Source organism: Neoarius graeffei, chromosome 14 (assembly GCF_027579695.1).
Source record: "Neoarius graeffei isolate fNeoGra1 chromosome 14, fNeoGra1.pri, whole genome shotgun sequence".
Classification (NCBI taxonomy): domain Eukaryota; kingdom Metazoa; phylum Chordata; class Actinopteri; order Siluriformes; family Ariidae; genus Neoarius; species Neoarius graeffei.
Genome location: NC_083582.1, coordinates 43,383,144 through 43,402,485, shown reverse-complemented (window position 1 = coordinate 43,402,485; position 19,342 = coordinate 43,383,144). Strand labels below are relative to the sequence as shown.

At 39.8% G+C, this 19,342-nt stretch overlaps 1 protein-coding gene across 1 annotated transcript; it reads right to left on the bottom strand.

Annotated features, from left to right (window-relative positions):
- Window positions 1-1,086: 1,086 nt before the first annotated feature.
- pvalb9 (parvalbumin 9) lies at window positions 1,087-7,507 on the bottom strand. Its single transcript, XM_060938948.1, has 4 exons — window positions 7,441-7,507; window positions 7,039-7,171; window positions 6,314-6,423; window positions 1,087-1,112 (listed from the first exon to the last, which is right to left on the bottom strand). Exons 1-4 carry the CDS (start codon window positions 7,505-7,507, stop codon window positions 1,087-1,089), a joined length of 336 nt encoding a protein of 111 aa, XP_060794931.1.
- Between the last annotated feature and the right edge of the window lie 11,835 nt (window positions 7,508-19,342).

The following is a 19,342-nucleotide window of genomic DNA, read 5'->3' as shown; positions in this document are numbered from 1 at the left end:
TTTTGAAGAGTTGTACATTCTGAGATGCTTTTCTGTGGTTGTAAAGAGTGGTTATGTGAGTCACTGTAGCCCTCCTGTCAGCTTGGACCAGTCTGGCCATGCTCCTCTGATCTCTCTCAACAACAAGACTTTTCCACCTGCAATACTGCCACTCGCTGGATGTTTTCCCCTCAGCATTCTGTGTAAATCTAGAGACTGATGGGCATGAAAATCCCAGAAGAGCGGCAGTTCCTGAAATACCCAGACAGTCTGTCTGACACCAATCACCATGCCACAGTCAGGTCACTGAGATCACGTTTTATCCTCATTCTAATATTTGATGTAAGCATTAACTGAAGCTCTTGATCTGTTTATGAAATGTGCTCCGGCCACATGTTTTGCTATTTGGATAATTGCATGAGCGATCAGGTGTACTGGTGTTCCTTAAGGATGTCAGTGAGTGTACATAGTGAATGTTCAGTGTAGTACACATAGTTTTCTTAGAAACAGGAAGTTTTGGACAAATATCCCTCATCACATGTATGTCCTTCTGAGGCTATAGGGTTGAAACCACAAGATATTCTAAATATGTACAATTAATTAATATGTAATGTGTATGGGGTACTATAAATAAAAGCAGTTTAAACAACATTTCAGCATATATCATCTGAATAACAGAGAATACACACTGGTTTTGTGAATTCTGTTGAAATCTAATCTAATGCTTTGTGGATTAATCCAAAACCTGCAGCAGTTCTGAATCCTTGGCAATCAGATTAATAAATGATAAGCAGACCAGTGTGATGCATGATATTCTAAAGTAGGTTTTAAAACAACAACAACAACAACAACAACAAGACATCACATATTAGATTGTAGTTAGAGTGACTTTAATTGTTTCCTTGAACAGTTTCGTCCTTGGATGTTTGGGACAAGCATGAGGGCAATGACAGACATTCAAACATCAATCATGCATTCCCAAGACGAATAAAAGTGAGGAAGTGCATGTTGGTCTTTGAAAAATCTGTGGAAACGTAAAAAGCAGTGGGACAGATGAAACCATAGCACACACCGCTGCTGGTAGGGGACTGGGAATCAGCCATTCCTTTAAGACAGGACCATGCGCTGGAATTCTGCAAACACAGACAAGAGACATTAGTGAATATACAGCAGATGTTCTCCATCTGGTTCTCTGTGATCTCTAGAGCATTCATCCTGTAATTGTCTGGATCAGGTGTGACATGAACAAAACTGTATACTGGCTTGAGGACTATTGAAAACTTCATCATGTACAGCATTTAAATTGGAAACAGTATTGGCTGGGCGGCACGGTGGTGTAGTGGTTAGCGCTGTCGCCTCACAGCAAGAAAGTCTGGGTTCGAGCCCCATGGCTGGCAAGGGCCTTTCTGTGTGGAGTTTGCATGTTCTCCCCGTGTCTGTGTGGGTTTCCTCTGGGCAGAGGTGGAAAAACTGGATTGACAAAGTAAAAGTCCTGCTTAGGTTTTCCTTCTGCCTGTGCTCTCAACACAGGTGATTTCACCAATTAGCTCATCAACCGGGCTTAGGGAATGTGGTAATTAGGATCAGCTGGTTCATTGAATTGGCTGGAGCAAAAATGTGGCAGGGTTTTTACTTTCTGCACCCGGGTTTTTCCACCTCTGCCTCCGGGTGCTCTGGTTTCCCCCACAGTCCAAAGACATGCAGGTTAGGTTAACTGGTGACTCTAAATTGACCGTAGGTGTGAATGTGAGTGTGAATGGTTGTCTGTGTCTATGTGTCAGCCCTGTGATGACCTGGCGACTTGTCCAGGGTGTACCCCGCCTTTCGCCCGTAGTCAGCTGGGATAGGCTCCAGCTTGCCTGCGACCCTGTAGAACAGGATAAAGCGGCTAGAGATAATGAGATGAGAATGACAGTATTGGGTCTTGGCTTTAAAGCTACCACAATGTGTTACAGAATACAGGGCTTTACTGTTCAATAAAAAAAGATTGCGTGAATACTGAGGATTGGTTGTAAGCAGTTATATATGTTCTAACACGTACTTAGTGTGCTTGCCAAAGGCAAGCACACTATTGTTCTTCTTAAGTTTACTTATTCCGACACGTTTTTTGGATCCACTACTCCTCCTAGGGCGTTCGAGATAGAGACACCGTTCCAACTCTGAGACATCTGGCCCGAAGTGGTGTAGTGTGCTTGTATACAGCTTTTGGATCAACGCGCCTGTTCTCTTGTTCTTGTCATTTTTCTTTTGTTTTTTCCCATAGAGAATGAATAGGGCTCATGAATAGAATCGTCCTACTCAGACACGCTCCATCGCAGATGCACTAAACCTCATGTGATACTTCAGGCCAACTCCCTCAACACATACATGCAATCGGTTCTGACCTGCACTCATATTTTTCCTTTCTTTTTGCTCATCCCTTTTTCCTCCATAGGCTTGCATTGATTTTTGGCCCCATTGAAAATGAATGGTGTTTCAGGAGAAAAACTTCACTCTCCATCAATTTTTTTAATCAAGTGACCAAACTAAAAGAAACTTCACTTGATGCCTCAGGCCAAGTCCCCGCACAGATCCATCCCCTCATCTGAAACCTGCACTCGTCTTTTCCTTGGTTTTCACGCATCTCTTTTTTGGCCCCATTCAAATGAATGGAGTTTTGCTCATTAACACTTCACCACACATCCACCAAACTTCATATGGCACCTCAGGCCAAATCACCCATCACACACATGATATCGGTTCTGACCCGCACTCGTCTTTGTCTTGCCTTTCATCCGTCCATTTTTTCTCCATTTTGCCGCTAATCAATGGAAGCTTGACTGAGTCATTCCTCCCTTCCTCCATAGGTGATGATGCATTTGGCAAGGATCTGCTCATTTAAGACTTTGACAGCAAATCAACTTCAACTCAATGGCCACTTTATTAGGAATACTTACACGCACACACGATAGCAATTAGCATATAAGCATTCACGTGTTACCATGCTAGCTGTTAGCATGTTACCCATTACGATATCATGCCTGCTGATAGCTCATGAGTTGTTAGCATGTTCACCATTAGCATGTTATCATGAGAGCTGTTAACATGTTAGGATTAGCATGGTAGCATGCAGAGTTTGCATGTTGGTTGTTAGCAAGTTTGCCTAAGCATGTTAGCATGCTAACTGTTAGCATGTTAGCTGTTAGCATGTCACCCTCAGCGTGTTAGCATGCTAAAAGTTAACATACTAGCCATTAGCATGTTAGCCTGTTAGCTGTTAGCATGACAGCTGTCAGCATATTAGCCTTAAAGTGTTAGAATTTTAATAAATAGCATGTTAATCATTAGCATGTTAAAACGCTAGCTGTTAGCATGTTATCTATTAGCATGTTAGCATTAACATGTTAACATGCTAGCTTTTAGCATGTTAGTTTGCTGTTAGCATGTTAGTATGCTAACTGTTAGCATGTTAGTATGTTAACTGTTAGCGTGCTAGTTGTTAGCATGTTGGCATTAGCATGTTGGCATGCTAGCTTTTAGCATGCTAGCATGATAGCTGTTCTGCTACAGCTCAGCAAGCACACTTTGCATTTTCTTTGCGGAAATGCAGTCTAGTTCAATTCTAACACTCAATATTTATTTGTAAATGAATAGTGAAACAAAGAATATATTATTCACTCTATGGCATAAAACAACACAAATTTTGTGTCAAGATCACTTGCGCTAGTATCTTGTGCACTAACAATTCACTTTCCTTTAAAAGAACATAATCTAAAAAAACCCTTGGTTTTTACAGGAATAATAATTTGAAGCTATCCATATTTTCCATCCTCATATAGAGTGTGACTTTTCACAAAGTAAATATAAATAATTTGCATTTGTTGCATCTGAAAGCCAGCACTTTTGTAACTGAGAAAAAGTTTCTTCTATTAATTTACTAAATCTTTCTCTCTCATTTTATTATGGTTCTATTGGTTTCTCTCTCTCTCTCTCTCTCTCTCTCTCTCTCTCTCTCTCTCTAGTGTATAAAACATAGACATGAGTGTTTTACCGGGAAATACACCACTCGGGGTGGCACGGTGGTGTAGTGGTTAGCGCTGTCGCCTCACAGCAAGAAGGTCCTGGGTTCGAGCCCCGGGGCCGGCGAGGGCCTTTCTGTGCGGAGTTTGCATGTTCTCCCCGTGTCCGCGTGGGTTTCCTCCGGGTGCTCCGGTTTCCCCCACAGTCCAAAGACATGCAGGTCAGGTTAGGTTGACTGGTGACTCTAAATTGACCGTAGGTGTGAGTGTGAATGGTTGTCTGTGTCTATGTGTCAGCCCTGTGATGACCTGGCGACTTGTCCAGGGTGTACCCCGCCTTTCGCCTGTAGTCAGCTGGGATAGGCTCCAGCTTGCCTGCGACCCTGTAGAAGGATAAAGCGGCTAGAGATAATGAATGAATGAATGAATACACCACTTGTATTTTTCATGCAAGCTACATCCGGAACATAAATCTCAATATGTCACTCATGAGGAAATTGATGAATTGTTTTGATAAATTTGGGTACTTTTTGTTTGTGAATGTGTCTATATAATAAAAAGAAAGTCACATAGCTTGAAGATATGAAGTTTATCTTCTCGTGTTGAAAAACTCGCATCTTTCATACAAAATACATCACGGATCTGAGTGGCATATTTCTCAATATTTCACTCTGATGACATCACTCCCAGTGTTTTCCCACTGAACAGATGCGTGTTGTCAAAATGGCGGACCGGTTCAAAATTAAAACTATTTTCATTAACTTGCACATTTTATTTTATTTTTTGTGGATGTGTCCATATTATATAAAGAACATTACATGGTGGTACGAAGATATGACATTTACGTTGCTCACTCATGAAATATACATTCACCACTTGAAGATAAACTTCATATCTTCACACCACCGTGTAATGTTCTTTATATTATGTGGATACAGCCACACAAAAATACGCAAAAAGTGATGTTTGTGTTATTCTCCTGTAAACCAGAGCAACCTGTATTAAAGAGGCAGTTACAAAAATCTCTCTCTCTCTCTCTCTCTCTCTCTCTCTGAACAGAATATAGCATTTGATTAATGCTGTGAAAAGTGACATAGGTAAATACCACATTTTACCAAAGACCAGAAGCACACCTTATCCTACAACCAGAATATGACTCTCAAGTAGACTTCTTCTTTTTTTTTCAAGTAGGACAATTTACCAACTCAGCTAGTTTGTCACAGTTTCTTAGCCTCCATTACACATTTGAACCATTTGAAAAGTTAAAGACAAAGTATAAAATAGAATGTAACTATTTCTAAGTCGGCGTCACCCATAGTCAACTAGCTACGCTCAGTTCAGTCATAACTTCTTTTCCTTTTCTGATCAGGTAATAAAACTGATCAAATCAGCTGAAACCTATGATAAGCACTGAAGCATGTACTAACACCTAAGAGACTGGGTTCTAAGACATCTAAGAGTTGTTGTCTGTTTTATGCACCATTAAAAGCCCAAATGTTGGTTGGTACTTTTCAGCTATTGTGCTATTATGCCTAAGGTAGTAATAATTAGAATATTTGCACAGACAGTACAGATATTTGCATATTATATTTAAACCAGGGCAGCATGGTGGTACAGTGGTTAACACTGTCACCTCACAGCACGAAGGTTCTAGGTTCAAACCTTGTGGCGGACTCGGAACTTCCTATGTAGAGTTTGCATGTTGTCCCTGTGCCTGTGTGGGTTTCCTCCCATAGTCCAAAGACATGATGAGAATTAGTTCAACTGGCTACACTAAATTGCCTGTGAGTGTAAATAGCTGTTAGCCCTGTGATCTGCTCAGGGTGTACCCCACCCTCTGGGCTGAAGTCAGCTGGGATTGGCTCCAGATTTCCCCGAGACCCTGGCAGATAAGTGGTATGGATAGATGGATATTTAATTCTTTACCCCTTAATGACGACATATGATGCCTTGTCTAAAACCTTATCTGTAGACTTTTTTTCTTGTAAATATGTTCTAAGGGTGAACAGTATACATATACAAGGGTGGCTGTAGCAACTTCTTTAAGGGGTAAAGAGTTAAACCAGTGATTAAAAGCTCAGAAATTTAATGTGAGGGTTGTAAGGCTTTTGTCCAAGGTTGGATGAAACTGTTTAGATGACACGCACAATTTCTACTCCATTTCCTGACTTTAATAAGCTGCAGTGTGATGCAAAAGCCCAGTTCTCTTATTACATGTAGTGGATGCAAAGTGCTACTGTCATGGAGTCTTACAAACAGTGAGACTCTATCATGTCAATAACAAAAATAGAATTATTGAAACACCCAAGAAAAGCGTAATTACTGGTGGGATTTACCATCTACTCCAATTTTGCCATCGCTGTTACCATCTGAACCTGACATAAGGTTCTTGATTTCATTGTCTGTCAGAACCCGTGCCCCCGGGACAAACCGCTGCAAGAAGAACCTGAGTCAAACAAAAAAAAAAAAAGGGAAGAAGTAATAATCAAACACTAATAACTCGTACGTGCCTGCAAGGGCACATTTTTTATTTTTAGAAATTAACCTTAAGCTACATTTTATGCATTCTCATTTTCAGTTTCCTAGCCAACCAGGATTCAGCAGTTTTAAAGCATTAAGGCTTTCTATTTCAGTGCATGTGTGCAAAACCCTCAGCAAAAATGATACTGCAGTCACCATCAAACTCACTTACCTGCCCTTGCCACAAGGTCTACAGACAGAATTACGTAATGCAGATAAACCACACAAAACACCCAACTGATGGATTATATTTGGAAATGGCTTAGAGAAAATACTTCTCTGGCAGAACCTAATTGAAATAGATGCAAAAGCTGCTTAGAGCAAAACATGTTTGTTGTTCACAATTAAAAGCACGCAGACTTAAATGTTTCATGTATTGCATCTGTTTTCTCTCTTAGCTTGCTTAGATAATGCTCAACCCCAAAGTCAGTACAAAAGCTGAGCAAACTTGAAAATCAGTTCATGACGAGTAATCATTGGGACACTATTCTGCTTATATTAAACAAAAAGCATTAAACTTAAAAAGAAAAAATAGACATACTTGAGCTCTGACTCCTCAATGAACCCGCTGTTGTTATCATCTAAGTAGCGGAACACTTCCCTGACTTCCTCTGGACTTTTCTTGGTCAGGCCAATGAGCTGGAAAAATTTCTTGTAACCGAAGGACCCTGGGGCTGTCAGGAGGAGTGCACAAGAGAGACAGGTGATGCTACCAAACTGAGAACCAACCAACACGACCTCTCTTCAGATTGGAGCTTTCACTGCGTCTTTATATTAAGATCCAGCAGTGACTTCAGTACGAAATGTACAGGCGTAATCATTTCTTCTCAAATACTTGGATTGCCTTTATGTTTCATGTGATCTTAATTATATATTTATTGTTTAATGGATTTTAATTACTAGCAAACAAATCTTTTGTGTGTTTAGTTGTGCTTCAGCTCACCCTCACAGTCCTTAATGGCATTTTCAATGGCTTCAGCAGAGAGGAGATTAGTGAGAGTCATATTCATCCTGTCAAGAAATAATATGAAAAATGATTTCAGTTAATTCAGGAATAAAACCATTGGTGTGTGCTTTCTTAATAAAGACTACAGGAGAAATGTTGAACATAGACAAATTAGAATAAAAAAATGATTGAACTAGAATATTCCTGTCGCGTTAAGTGCAATTCTCAATTTATTTTCAGTGAAAACTCTCCTTGTAAGCATATCTTACACACACATAGATAAACAAAATATATATGGAAAAAGGCAGCTGAACTCTCACAGATATAAAGGGATCAAATACAGTAGTACGTTTCCTTGTCTCTTGAGTTATGCCATTAATGTTACATGTTTTGTAAACTAGTATATATCATTCACTTTATAAATCTGAACAGAGTGGTACATTCAAGGTAGACCACTGCTGTACCTTTTAAAGCTTTACTCTAAAAGTTTGGTAAATACACACTACATGCACCGACCTGAGTAAAAGAGTCTAAACACATTTGAGAGGTAGAAATAAAATCTGTGCCTGAGACGAAGAAAGGGATTCTCTTTATGGCCGAGAGTGCAGTTCCAGCAGATTACCATAATTATATTACCATAGGCTACATGTTAATGGATTTCTTTTTAGTAAATCATAAATATAATGTAAATATAACAGTGTTAACGCTTAGTATTTTTAAGCTTTAGGAGCTATTTCAGGTTTTTTCCCCAGAGAGAAATACTACAATTAAATTTAGAAAATAGACTACATTCAAGATGACAAGATTACATTTCTTCCACCGTTAATCCATCACAGCCATAAATACAAATCTTAACACATGCTATGTTTCTTTCTCTAGTTTAATAATTGAGTTTAAAATGGGCTTTAAAATACAAAGTATATTTCTAGGTCACAGGTCTAACTTTGTCTATTCTGTTAACTTTCTCTGACTGAGTGAAGTGGTGATGCTGAGATGATGCTCACCGATGTGCAGTCACTCCCTTGCTGGCTCAAAACAAAGCTCTTCTTGGTGTGTGTTTCCCACTGAGTGTGGACTTATATAAGGGCTGATGACACAGACGATTGTCTGAAGATAAGGTTACCTGTCGGTGGATCAGATTCTTACCACAAGGCTCTACTTACTGGCCTAATTAACCTTTAGTGTGAGCAGTGCATGCCCTGCAGACACATGCACTACACACAGCAATTCACACAACTCAGTGTTTCGTTACCACTCTCACTTTCACAAGGCACACACACACACACACACACACACACACACACACACACACACACACACACACCTCTACAGTCACAGTTGGGCATTCATGCACATTCTCTCACACGTGAGTGTGTGTCTGCATGTCATATACAGTAAGTGAATATATAGGTGAGACTTATAACATTCCTGATCAATTATTTTCATTCTCACAAGACACTTCTGATAACGTGGATTAAATTGCCACATTTCATTCATAATGGATCTGGAGCCCATCACAGTAATACTGGGAGCAAGGCATTGGAAGTCACCCTGGATGGAACACCAGTCCATCACAGTGCACCATTCACACACTCATTCACACCTACTAGTGACTGAGTGTAACTAATCCACCTATTGTATGTTTTTGGACAATGGGACGAAACCAGAGAACCCATGAGAACATGGGGGAAACATAGGAATCTTAGGCTCAAACTCATGGTTCCTGGAGCTGTGACGCACCAATGCTACCCACTGCACCACTGTGCCACCTGCATCTATTCCACTAAATAGAAATTCTAGTTCTATTGAATTTAAAAACTAAGCTTTCCTAAATCTACTAACTACTGAATCAAATACAAAAGAGTATCAAATCAAGAATATATGCAGCCTTTATCAGAGGGACGTTATTGGTTTGTTACCGTAGATATCACTGTAGTGAACTCACTTATATTACTTGTAACTGACACAGATGATATTTTCCGCACCTGTTTCTTTTATATTTACTGTATTTGTGTAGTGCTAATGCTTTACCAGTGGCAGATTTAACTTATTTAAAGAATGAAAAGCCATGGCATCTCAACTATTGTGTGTTTCTGCCTTGGCTCAGTGCTCCCAGTATAGGACATGGATCCACTACGATGTTCAGGATCAGGATTAAATGCTTACATGATCATAGCAAGCTTGTCTTGCTTCAGGTAGTGTTGTAGTATTTGAGATTGGTCTTGGTTTCGAGATGGGTCACAAGACCATTTTTTGAAGGTCTCAGTCTCGTCTTGGAATCGAGCATATTTTTACTCAGTCTTGTCTCGGTCTCAGACATAGAGAACTCTATTTCAAGACTGGTCAAAACCACAACTGTGGGAATTTCACTAAATTGCCTGTGTATAGTCTGATTTATTTGTGAATATCGTTACTGTGACTGGATGTAAAAATTTCCTGCCTCAAATTCAACCAATAACGTGACTCATTGCTAATTTGAAGTTCTTCTTCCTATTAAAGGCTGTCACCCCTCTCCACCCCCCTTCACACCCACTGGTCCGGTCCTGGTCTTGATTTGGTCTCACCCTGCCTTAGTCTTGAACTTGACTTGGTCTCAACTACCCTAAAAGTCTTGGTCTTGTCTCGGTTTTGATGCACTCTGATCTCGATCATGACTTGGTCTCGGTTTAGGTGGTCTTGACTACAACACTAGCTTCAAGTGCAATTTTTTCTTTTTGTAATATACAACCCCGATTCCAAAAAAGTTGGGACAAAGTACAAATTGTAAATAAAAACGGAATGCAATGATGTGGAAGTTTCAAAATTCCATATTTTATTCAGAATAGAACATAGATGACATATCAAATGTTTAAACTGAGAAAATGTATCATTTAAAGAGAAAAATTAGGTGATTTTAAATTTCATGACAACAACACATCTCAAAAAAGTTGGGACAAGGCCATGTTTACCACTGTGAGACATCCCCTTTTCTCTTTACAACAGTCTGTAAACGTCTGGGGACTGAGGAGACAAGTTGCTCAAGTTTAGGGATAGGAATGTTAACCCATTCTTGTCTAATGTAGGATTCTAGTTGCTCAACTGTCTTAGGTCTTTTTTGTCGTATCTTCCATTTTATGATGCGCCAAATGTTTTCTATGGGTGAAAAATCTGGACTGCAGGCTGGCCAGTTCAGTACCCGGACCCTTCTTCTACGCAGCCATGATGCTGTAATTGATGCAGTATGTGGTTTGGCATTGTCATGTTGGAAAATGCAAGGTCTTCCCTGAAAGAGACGTTGTCTGGATGGGAGCATATGTTGCTCTAGAACCTGGATATACCTTTCAGCATTGATGGTGTCTTTCCAGATGTGTAAGCTGCCCATGCCACACGCACTAATGCAACCCCATACCATCAGAGATGCAGGCTTCTGAAGTGAGCGCTGATAACAACTTGGGTCGTCCTTCTCCTCTTTAGTCCAAACGACACGGCGTCCCTGATTTCCATAAAGAACTTCAAATTTTGATTCGTCTGACCACAGAACAGTTTTCCACTTTGCCACAGTCCATTTTAAATGAGCCTTGGCCCAGAGAAGACGTCTGCGCTTCTGGATCATGTTTAGATACGGCTTCTTCTTTGAACTATAGAGTTTTAGCTGGCAACGGCGGATAGCACGGTGAACTGTGTTCACAGATAATGTTCTCTGGAAATATTCCTGAGCCCATTTTGTGATTTCCAATACAGAAGCATGCCTGTATGTGATGCAGTGCCGTCTAAGGGCCCGAAGATCACGGGCACCCGGTATGGTTTTCCGGCCTTGACCCTTACGCACAGAGATTCTTCCAGATTCTCTGAATCTTTTGATGATATTATGCACTGTAGATGATGACATGTTCAAACTCTTTGCAATTTTACACTGTCAAACTCCTTTCTCATATTGCTCCACTATTTGTCGGCGCAGAATTAGGGGGATTGGTGATCCTCTTCCCATCTTTACTTCTGAGAGCCGCTGCCACTCCAAGATGCTCTTTTTATACCCAGTCATGTTAATGACCTATTGCCAGTTGACCTAATGAGTTGCAATTTGGTCCTCCAGCTGTTCCTTTTTTGTACCTTTAACTTTTCCAGCCTCTTATTGCCCCTGTCCCAACTTTTTTGAGATGTGTTGCTGTCATGAAATTTCAAAATGTCTCACTTTTGACATTTGATATGTTGTCTATGTTCTATTGTGAATACAATATCAGTTTTTGAAATTTGTAAATTATTGCATTCTGTTTTTATTGACAATTTGTACTTTGTCCCAACTTTTTTGGAATCGGGGTTGTATAATCATGTCCATTTGTCTTTGTACACTGTTTGGATGGACTTCTGTTGCAGCTCAAGCAGCTTTACCAATGTTAACTGGCATGGAAGAGATGAGTTTATAATGCTATAAGAGCAACATGTGACTAGTGACACCAGTTTCAGTGTCAGACATAACCTCAGCAATCAATGATGTTCATAATGTGTGAGATGACAGAGCAACAGTGCAGCTCGGGGCTTCGAGGCTGTCCTGAGGAAGAAGAGACGACATATGAGCCTGACAACAAAGTCTAATGTCACAGAACTTACTGGTAGTGTTACAGTGCAGGGTAATATCCCTTTACATTTTACTTTGCAAATGTGGATCAAAGCTGCATATTTTTGAAAGGATGATTATAACAAGTAAGAACAAGCAAATAAAGAATTATCATTCAGGCAGGCACAGGGTTCAAAGATATGGATATTTCTTAAAGCATATGCATCTGGTAATTGTTTTAAGCAAACTGACCTTACCACAGTTTGTAGCAATGTAGAAAAATACCATGTTTTGTTAACCACAAGCACTGCTCAATGACTTTTTTGGTTACTTTTAGTTAGTCAGCTTGCTTAGTTAGCGACAGTGATAGATTCATTTTTCAGATTTGTTTTATTTGGCTGAGTTCAGTAGACCATAAAATCACATTTGCTGAGGGGCATAAGGGTGAGAAACAGGGCTGAAAATACATACAAAGATCACTGATTTTTGTCAGAAAAATGGTGACACATAAAACTGATTGCAACCAAGCATGGAAAACATATAGCTGGTGTAACAGAATAAGCAAAGAAGTAAATAATAATAACTAAAATATATTTCTGTAGTATATCAGCTGGAGAGGAAGCAGTATTAAGTCCAACACCACTGTCTGACAGTTTTATGTAAGTACAAGTCATGATGAAAATTAAGAAGAAGAACAACAACTTTATTCATCACACGCTTGTGAAATTCCTCTCTGCATTTAACCCAGCTGAAGCAGTGAACACACACATGCACACACACGTGAGCAATGAGCACACACACACACATACCCAGAGCAGTGGGCGGCCATGCTAACAGCGCCCGGGGAGCAGTTGGGGTTAGGTGCCTCACTCAAGGGCACCTCAGCCCAAGGTCGTCCCATATTAACCTAACGTGCATGTCTTTGGACTGTGGGGGAAACCCACGCGGACACGGGGAGAACATGCAAACTCCACACAGAAAGGCCCCCGCCCCCACAAAAATTGTGTTTTTGACTATAAATACACACACACACACACACACACACACACACACACACACACACACACACAGAACTATAGAGATTCTATAAAACTACAGGAATCTCAAGGACGAAATTTTGTTTGGATTATTAAAAATCTTAAAATGAGCTGTAAGCAGATGAATGCTTGGAAAGCTTGTGTTTCGAACCATGCTCTTTTTTTTTTTTTACTGGAGGGTGCAATGAATTTAACAACATTTGCTGCCGTTATTTTTATCAATTCAACACATCAAAAATAATGAATTTAAAGTGTGACAAAATAGCTCATATAGCACACACATTACAATTTCATCGAACTGATTTTGTATCTTGTGGCTTCAGTGAAAATGCTAAAAATAACACAACCCTGATTCCACAAAAGTTGGGACACTGTATAACACGTAAATAAAAACATAATGCAGTGATTTGATCATCATTTTTTTTTTACCTACAGTGGCGCTTGAAAGTTTGTGAACCCTTTAGAATTTTCTATATTTCTGCATAAATATGACCTAAAACAACATCAGATTTTCACACAAGTCCTAAAAGTAGATAAAGAGAACCCAGTTAAACAAATGAGACAAAAATATTATACTTGGTCATTTATTTATTGAGGAAAATGATCCATTATTACATATCTGTGAGTGGCAAAAGTATGTGAACCTCTAGGATTAGCAGTTAATTTGAAGGTGAAATTAGAGTCAGGTATTTTCAATCAATGGGATGACAATGAGGTGTGAGTGGGCACCCTGTTTTATTTAAAGAACAGGGATCTATCAAAGTCTGATCTTCACAACACATGTTTGTAGAAGTGTATTGTGGCATGAATAAAGGAGATTTCTGAGGACCTCAGAAAAAGCATTGTTGATGCTCATCAGGCTAGAAAAGGTTACAAAGCCATCTCTAAAGAGTTTGGACTCCACCAATCCACAGTCAGACAGATTGGGTACAAATGGAGGAAATACAAGACCACTATTACCCTCCCCAAGAGTGGTTGACCAACAAAGATCACTCCAAGAGTAAGGTGTGTAATAGTCGGCAAGGTCACAAAAGACCCCAGGGTAACTTCTAAGCAACTGAAGGCCTCTCTCACATTGGCTAATGTTAATGTTCATGAGTCCACCATCAGGAGAGCACTGAACAACAATGATGTGCATGGCAGGGTTGCAAGGAGAAAGTTACTGCTCTCCAAAAAGAACATTGCTGCTCGTCTGCAGTTTGCTAAAGATCACGTGGACAAGCCAGAAGGCTATTGGAAAAATGCTTTGTGAACGGATGAGACCAAAATAGAACTTTTTGGTTTAAATGAGAAGCATTATTTTTGGAGAAAGGAAAAGACTGCATTCCAGCATAAGAACGTTATCCCATCTGTAAAGCATGGTGGTGGTAGTATCATGGTTTGGGCCTGTTTCTGGGCCAGGATGGCTTGCCATCATTGATGGAACAATGAATTCTGAATTATACCAGTGAATTCTAAAGGAAAATGTCAGGACATCTGTCCATGAACTGAATGTCAAGAGAAGATGGGTCATGCAGCAAGACAACGACCCTAAGCACACAAGTCGTTCTACCAAAGAATGGTTAAAGAAGAATAAAGTGAATGTTTTGGAATGGTCAAGTCAAAGTCCTGATCTTAATCCAATCGAAATGTTGTGGATGGACCTGAAGCGAGCAGTTCATGTGAGGAAACCCACCAACATCCCAGAGTTGAAGCTGTTCTGTACGGAGGAATGGGCTAAAATGCCTCCAAGCCGGTGTGCAGGACTGATCAACAGTTACCGGAAATGTTTAGTTGCAGTTATTGCTGCACAAGGGGGTCACACCAGATACTGAAAGCAAAGGTTCACATACTTTTGCCACTCACAGGTATGTAATATTGGATCATTTTCCTCAATAAATAAATGACCAAGTATAATATTTTTGTCTCATTTGTTTAACTGAGTTCTCTTTATCTACTTTTAGGACTTGTGTGAAAATCTGATGATGTTTTAGATCATATTTACGCAGAAAGATAGAAAATTCTTAAGGGTTCACAAATTTTCAAGCACCACTGTATATTTAATTGAACACAATACAAAGACAAGATATTCAATGTACAAACTGGTAAACTATTGTTTTTTGTAAATAGACACTCATCCTGAATTTGCTGCGTGCAACATGTTTCGAAAAAGTTGGGACGGGGCATGGTTACATCACCTTTTTCTTTTAACAACACTCATTAAGTGTTTGGGAACTGAGGACACTCATTGTTGAAGTTTTGAAAGTGAAATTCTTTTCCATTCTTGCTTGATATGAGACTAAATTTCTTCAATAGTCTGGGGTCTTTGTTGTCATATTTTGTGCTTCATAATACACCACACATTTTCAGGGTTGCATTTGCTGGATCAAGTGCTATTTTATAATCTACCAATAACAAAGGTTTTGTGATATTGTAAAAATTAAACCAAATTTTCATAGAATAATACATTAATTAAAACTTGGATTAGTTATGCAGAAATACAGTATATTGGCAATATATTAAAGGTAGACTGCCTTTCAGATTTTTCAAGTGTAGGTCCTAAAAATAATTTTCCCTGACACCCAATTATTTTTTTAAGTGGACCGAAAGCTACTGATTTCAAATCTCAGACTTCCAATTTTATCAATTAAAAAAAAAAAAAGAACAATTAATGAATTTAGGGCCATGTGGCTCTTAATTCTCCGCTATTTTTTCCTGCTTCACCATGGCCCAATTCAAGATACTATATCATACATCACGTGGTGGGCTTTCCCTGTTCGCACGAGGCATTGTGGGATACAAATTTGAAACAGGAGAGAAAAAATGGAGGACACGAATGAAACGTGAAAGACCGACTACAGCAGGGGCGATTTCTCAGAGACAACAAGGGAAGCCGAGCTTTCCCTAAAATTCTCTCCCCAAACTGTGGCATCTACGACGTTGAATTCTCATTAAAACAATAACTTGCATAACATAATATATGCCCAAGATTGTATTTACGTTCATAACTATCCTGTAACTTATTTGAGTGATGTCTGACGAACTTGCAGTTCACTACGAGAATCACCTTTGCTGCCAGGCTGTAACCAGCATTGCCAGATACTGCTGACGTTTTCCAGCCAAAATATGTTCAAAACCCGCCAAAATGCACTTAAAACCGCCCAATCTGGCAACACTGGCTGTAACCTTATTTCAATGGGCTCTATGGCTGGCAGCCGGGTATCCGTTGCAGTCTATGAGAGGGCTCTGAACAGCCAATTTCGGCTAGTTGTTATTGGTTAAAATCGACAAAATCATCACTTCCAGGGAAGCCGGGATTCTCTGGGACTAAACGAGACAGTGGGAGGGACAAGAAGCCGGGCTGATGAAGGATTATTGGAGGTAGTGTTTGAAAGACATGAGGAAGGCGGTACTTCGGCGAGGAACACAGAAGTATGATCAGTCAGTCCCCAGCGGCTGTCGAGAAAGTGCAGTCGTGTGCCAAAGTGCTGTCCGACTTTCTTTTCATATAAACGTTTCTTCTCATTGATGTCTCTGTACATTACTCTGTAAATAAATGTAAATATTACTCGTTGTGCTCCGTTAACTTTCATCCATTCTATCAGTTTGATCATTCGCGAATTCACTCGTTTATTTCATTTGTAGTTCAATCTGGTTGTAGGCTAGCTTGAGCCTTATTGGGATCTGCAGTGCTAGCTGCTAACAGAAATTGGTGAAGTCTCTGGAAAGCACAACCAGCTAGTATGACAGGGTCACAGACCATTTTCTGGAAAAGGAGCGGAGGGCAGAATTTGTGTATAAATAGTGTGCATCATATAATGTTCATGAATCTGAAGTGTGTATATTGTTCAGTAATGTTAAGAGAATGGTGGGCTCTGTGTTATAGGTTATACCTGGGTATAATATTCAAGGTTCTGTGTGTTGCATAGCCTACCTGGTTATGAATTTCCAGACTGTGTTGCAGAAGATGTTCAAGGATGTGTTGCACAGCTGGGTGTTGTGTTAAAGACTCTGTGTTGCATATCAGGGTATGATGTTCAAGGCTCTTCGTTGAATAGCCAGTGATTTTTGGATGTTTGATATTTTTGATTAAGGATATGAGGCACTAGCCTGGCAAGCCAGACTATAACATGAAATGTACAAGCAAAAATACTTTCTGCCACTAGGTAGGGTTGTTTAGTTCACTATGCTAATGGGGCACACCTTTCTATGCTTTGATATCCGGCCTACAGGTTTTACGATGAATGCGTAAAATGGGCTTCCCCTGTTTTAAAAACCAGCAGCCACCACTGGACTACAGTACAGTGCCTTGAAAAAGTATTCATACCCCTTGAACTTTTTCACGTTTCCACCTTAGAACCACGAACTTAAAAGTTTTTTATTGAGATTTTATGTGATAGACCAACACAGAGTAGCACATAATTGTGAAGTGAAACGAAAATGATAAATGGCCACCTAGCTTTAAACTCCTATTATTACACAGTTTTGTTGAATACTTGATTCTGATTGGTCAGTTACGGCATCCTATGGTCTGTTATTTCTGTAGAACAGACTGTTGCTATGGACACAGTTCTGATCATAGACCCTGGAAGACCATGTCCAATCATACCAATCTGCAGAAAGAAATCCTGTAAATTTTGTTGCTTTAGTAATCAAATTAACAACAGCAGCTCGTTTGCAGCACCCTGTGGCAAAAAACATTACTTCATCAGAAAACACCATGGGAGATTTTTATTTTACTCATCTCATCTCATTATCTCTAGCTGCTTTATCCTGTTCTACAGGGTTGCAGGCAAGCTGGAGCCTATCCCAGCTGACTACAGGCGAAAGGCGGGGTACACCCTGGACAAGTCGCCAGGTCATCACAGGACTGACACATAGACACAGACAACCATTTACACCTACGGTCAATTTAGAGTCACCAGTTAACCTAACCTGCATGTCTTTGGACTGTGGGGGAAACCAGAGCACCCGGAGAAAACCCACGCGGACATGGGGAGAACATGCAAACTCCGCACAGAAAGGCCCTCGCCGGCCACGGGGCTCGAACCCGGACCTTCTTGCTGTGAGGCGACAGCGCTAACCACTACACAACCGTGCTGCCCTGTTTTATTTTACTGTTCAGTTTAATGTAATAATAACACTAAGCAGGCCAATCTTAAGAAGGATGCAGAGTTTATGTTGCTATGGATACAGTTCCAATTGTACAATCTAACGGACTATTTTTTAGCAGAAGCGATAAAATCATTTTTAAATCAATATTTTGTGTCAAATTATTGTTCCATTAGTAAGTACTGTGTAATAAACAGGGTAATGTACAGCAAGTTGGTCAATATTGCCAAATAAACCCCTTTAGGTTGATTCAAGAGCTTTCCACTTCACATCAGGGCCCTACATCACCCTGTCAGGGTTTATTTTGCAAATAACGTCTGACTTGCTGTACATTATCCCTTACTTGGGTGTTTATTTCAATGCTATTCTCATATTAGTTTTTTTAAATATTATTTTTCATTTTTAAATGGTTTCCTGCTTTTGCGTTCCACCTATCAGCGGTTTCTGCATTTCCAATCCCTATTGAAAATTGAAAAATACGTCTCCTGTAAATGGGTCAAAACTCAGACATCACTAGGGTTTAATTGGAAGTGGAGTCCACCTCTGTCTGTCTCTCTCAGACCAGTTGTTTTGATCCTGTCCTAACAAACAGTACCATTGTCTGTGCTACTTACTACCATAATCTATGACCAGCTTATGTGTCCTAAGCATTTTTATCTGTATTAAAGGACACATTGCATGCCTCTGGTGTTTTGTTGTTGTTGTGGTTGTTAAGAAAATGGGCAGAGATGAGTTATTCTGTTTTCTGGTTTGATTTGCAAGTTCTGCATCTCGGCTGAAAAAATGTAAACAGAAGACTGAAATGAGAAAACTAGCCAGGTCCGTCAATAATGAGAATGATAGTCTTTCTAAGCTATCTAATGTTTTGAAACATTACAGTCTGCACCTCATAGTAAATCCATTTGTCCGTGCATTAGAGTGGTTCTAAATGATCATCACTGTGCATTTCCTACATCACACATTAACATAAAAGAAGAATGTTACACTGAAAAAGTAGGGGACATAAAAATGAAAAAAAGGACATTTATTCTCTTCTCACCACCCTTTCCCAAAAAAGTGCATCACAGATTGTACAGTACCCCAAGTTCATGTCTGTGACATGTTTTAAACAACCATTTGACATTTAAAGTCATTCAGGACAGAGGGCAGCTTGGAAACAGAAGGTGCGCAGGCATGTCAAAGTCATGTATAAAAATCAGCTTGACTGAGGCGAGGCTTTGGGAATTGTGGTTCCTTT

Bases quoted from the DNA above. Each gene is read 5' to 3' on its own strand.
- pvalb9 (XM_060938948.1), bottom strand. From the start codon at position 7,507: ATGAATATGACTCTCACTAATCTCCTCTCTGCTGAAGCCATTGAAAAT. The intron at 7,172-7,440 runs GTGAGCTGAAGC...TCCTCCTGACAG, and splicing joins TGCCATTAAGGACTGTGAGG to CCCCAGGGTCCTTCGGTTAC. The intron at 1,113-6,313 runs GTAAATCCCACC...CTGTGTTTGCAG, and splicing joins TGGCAAAATTGGAGTAGATG to AATTCCAGCGCATGGTCCTG.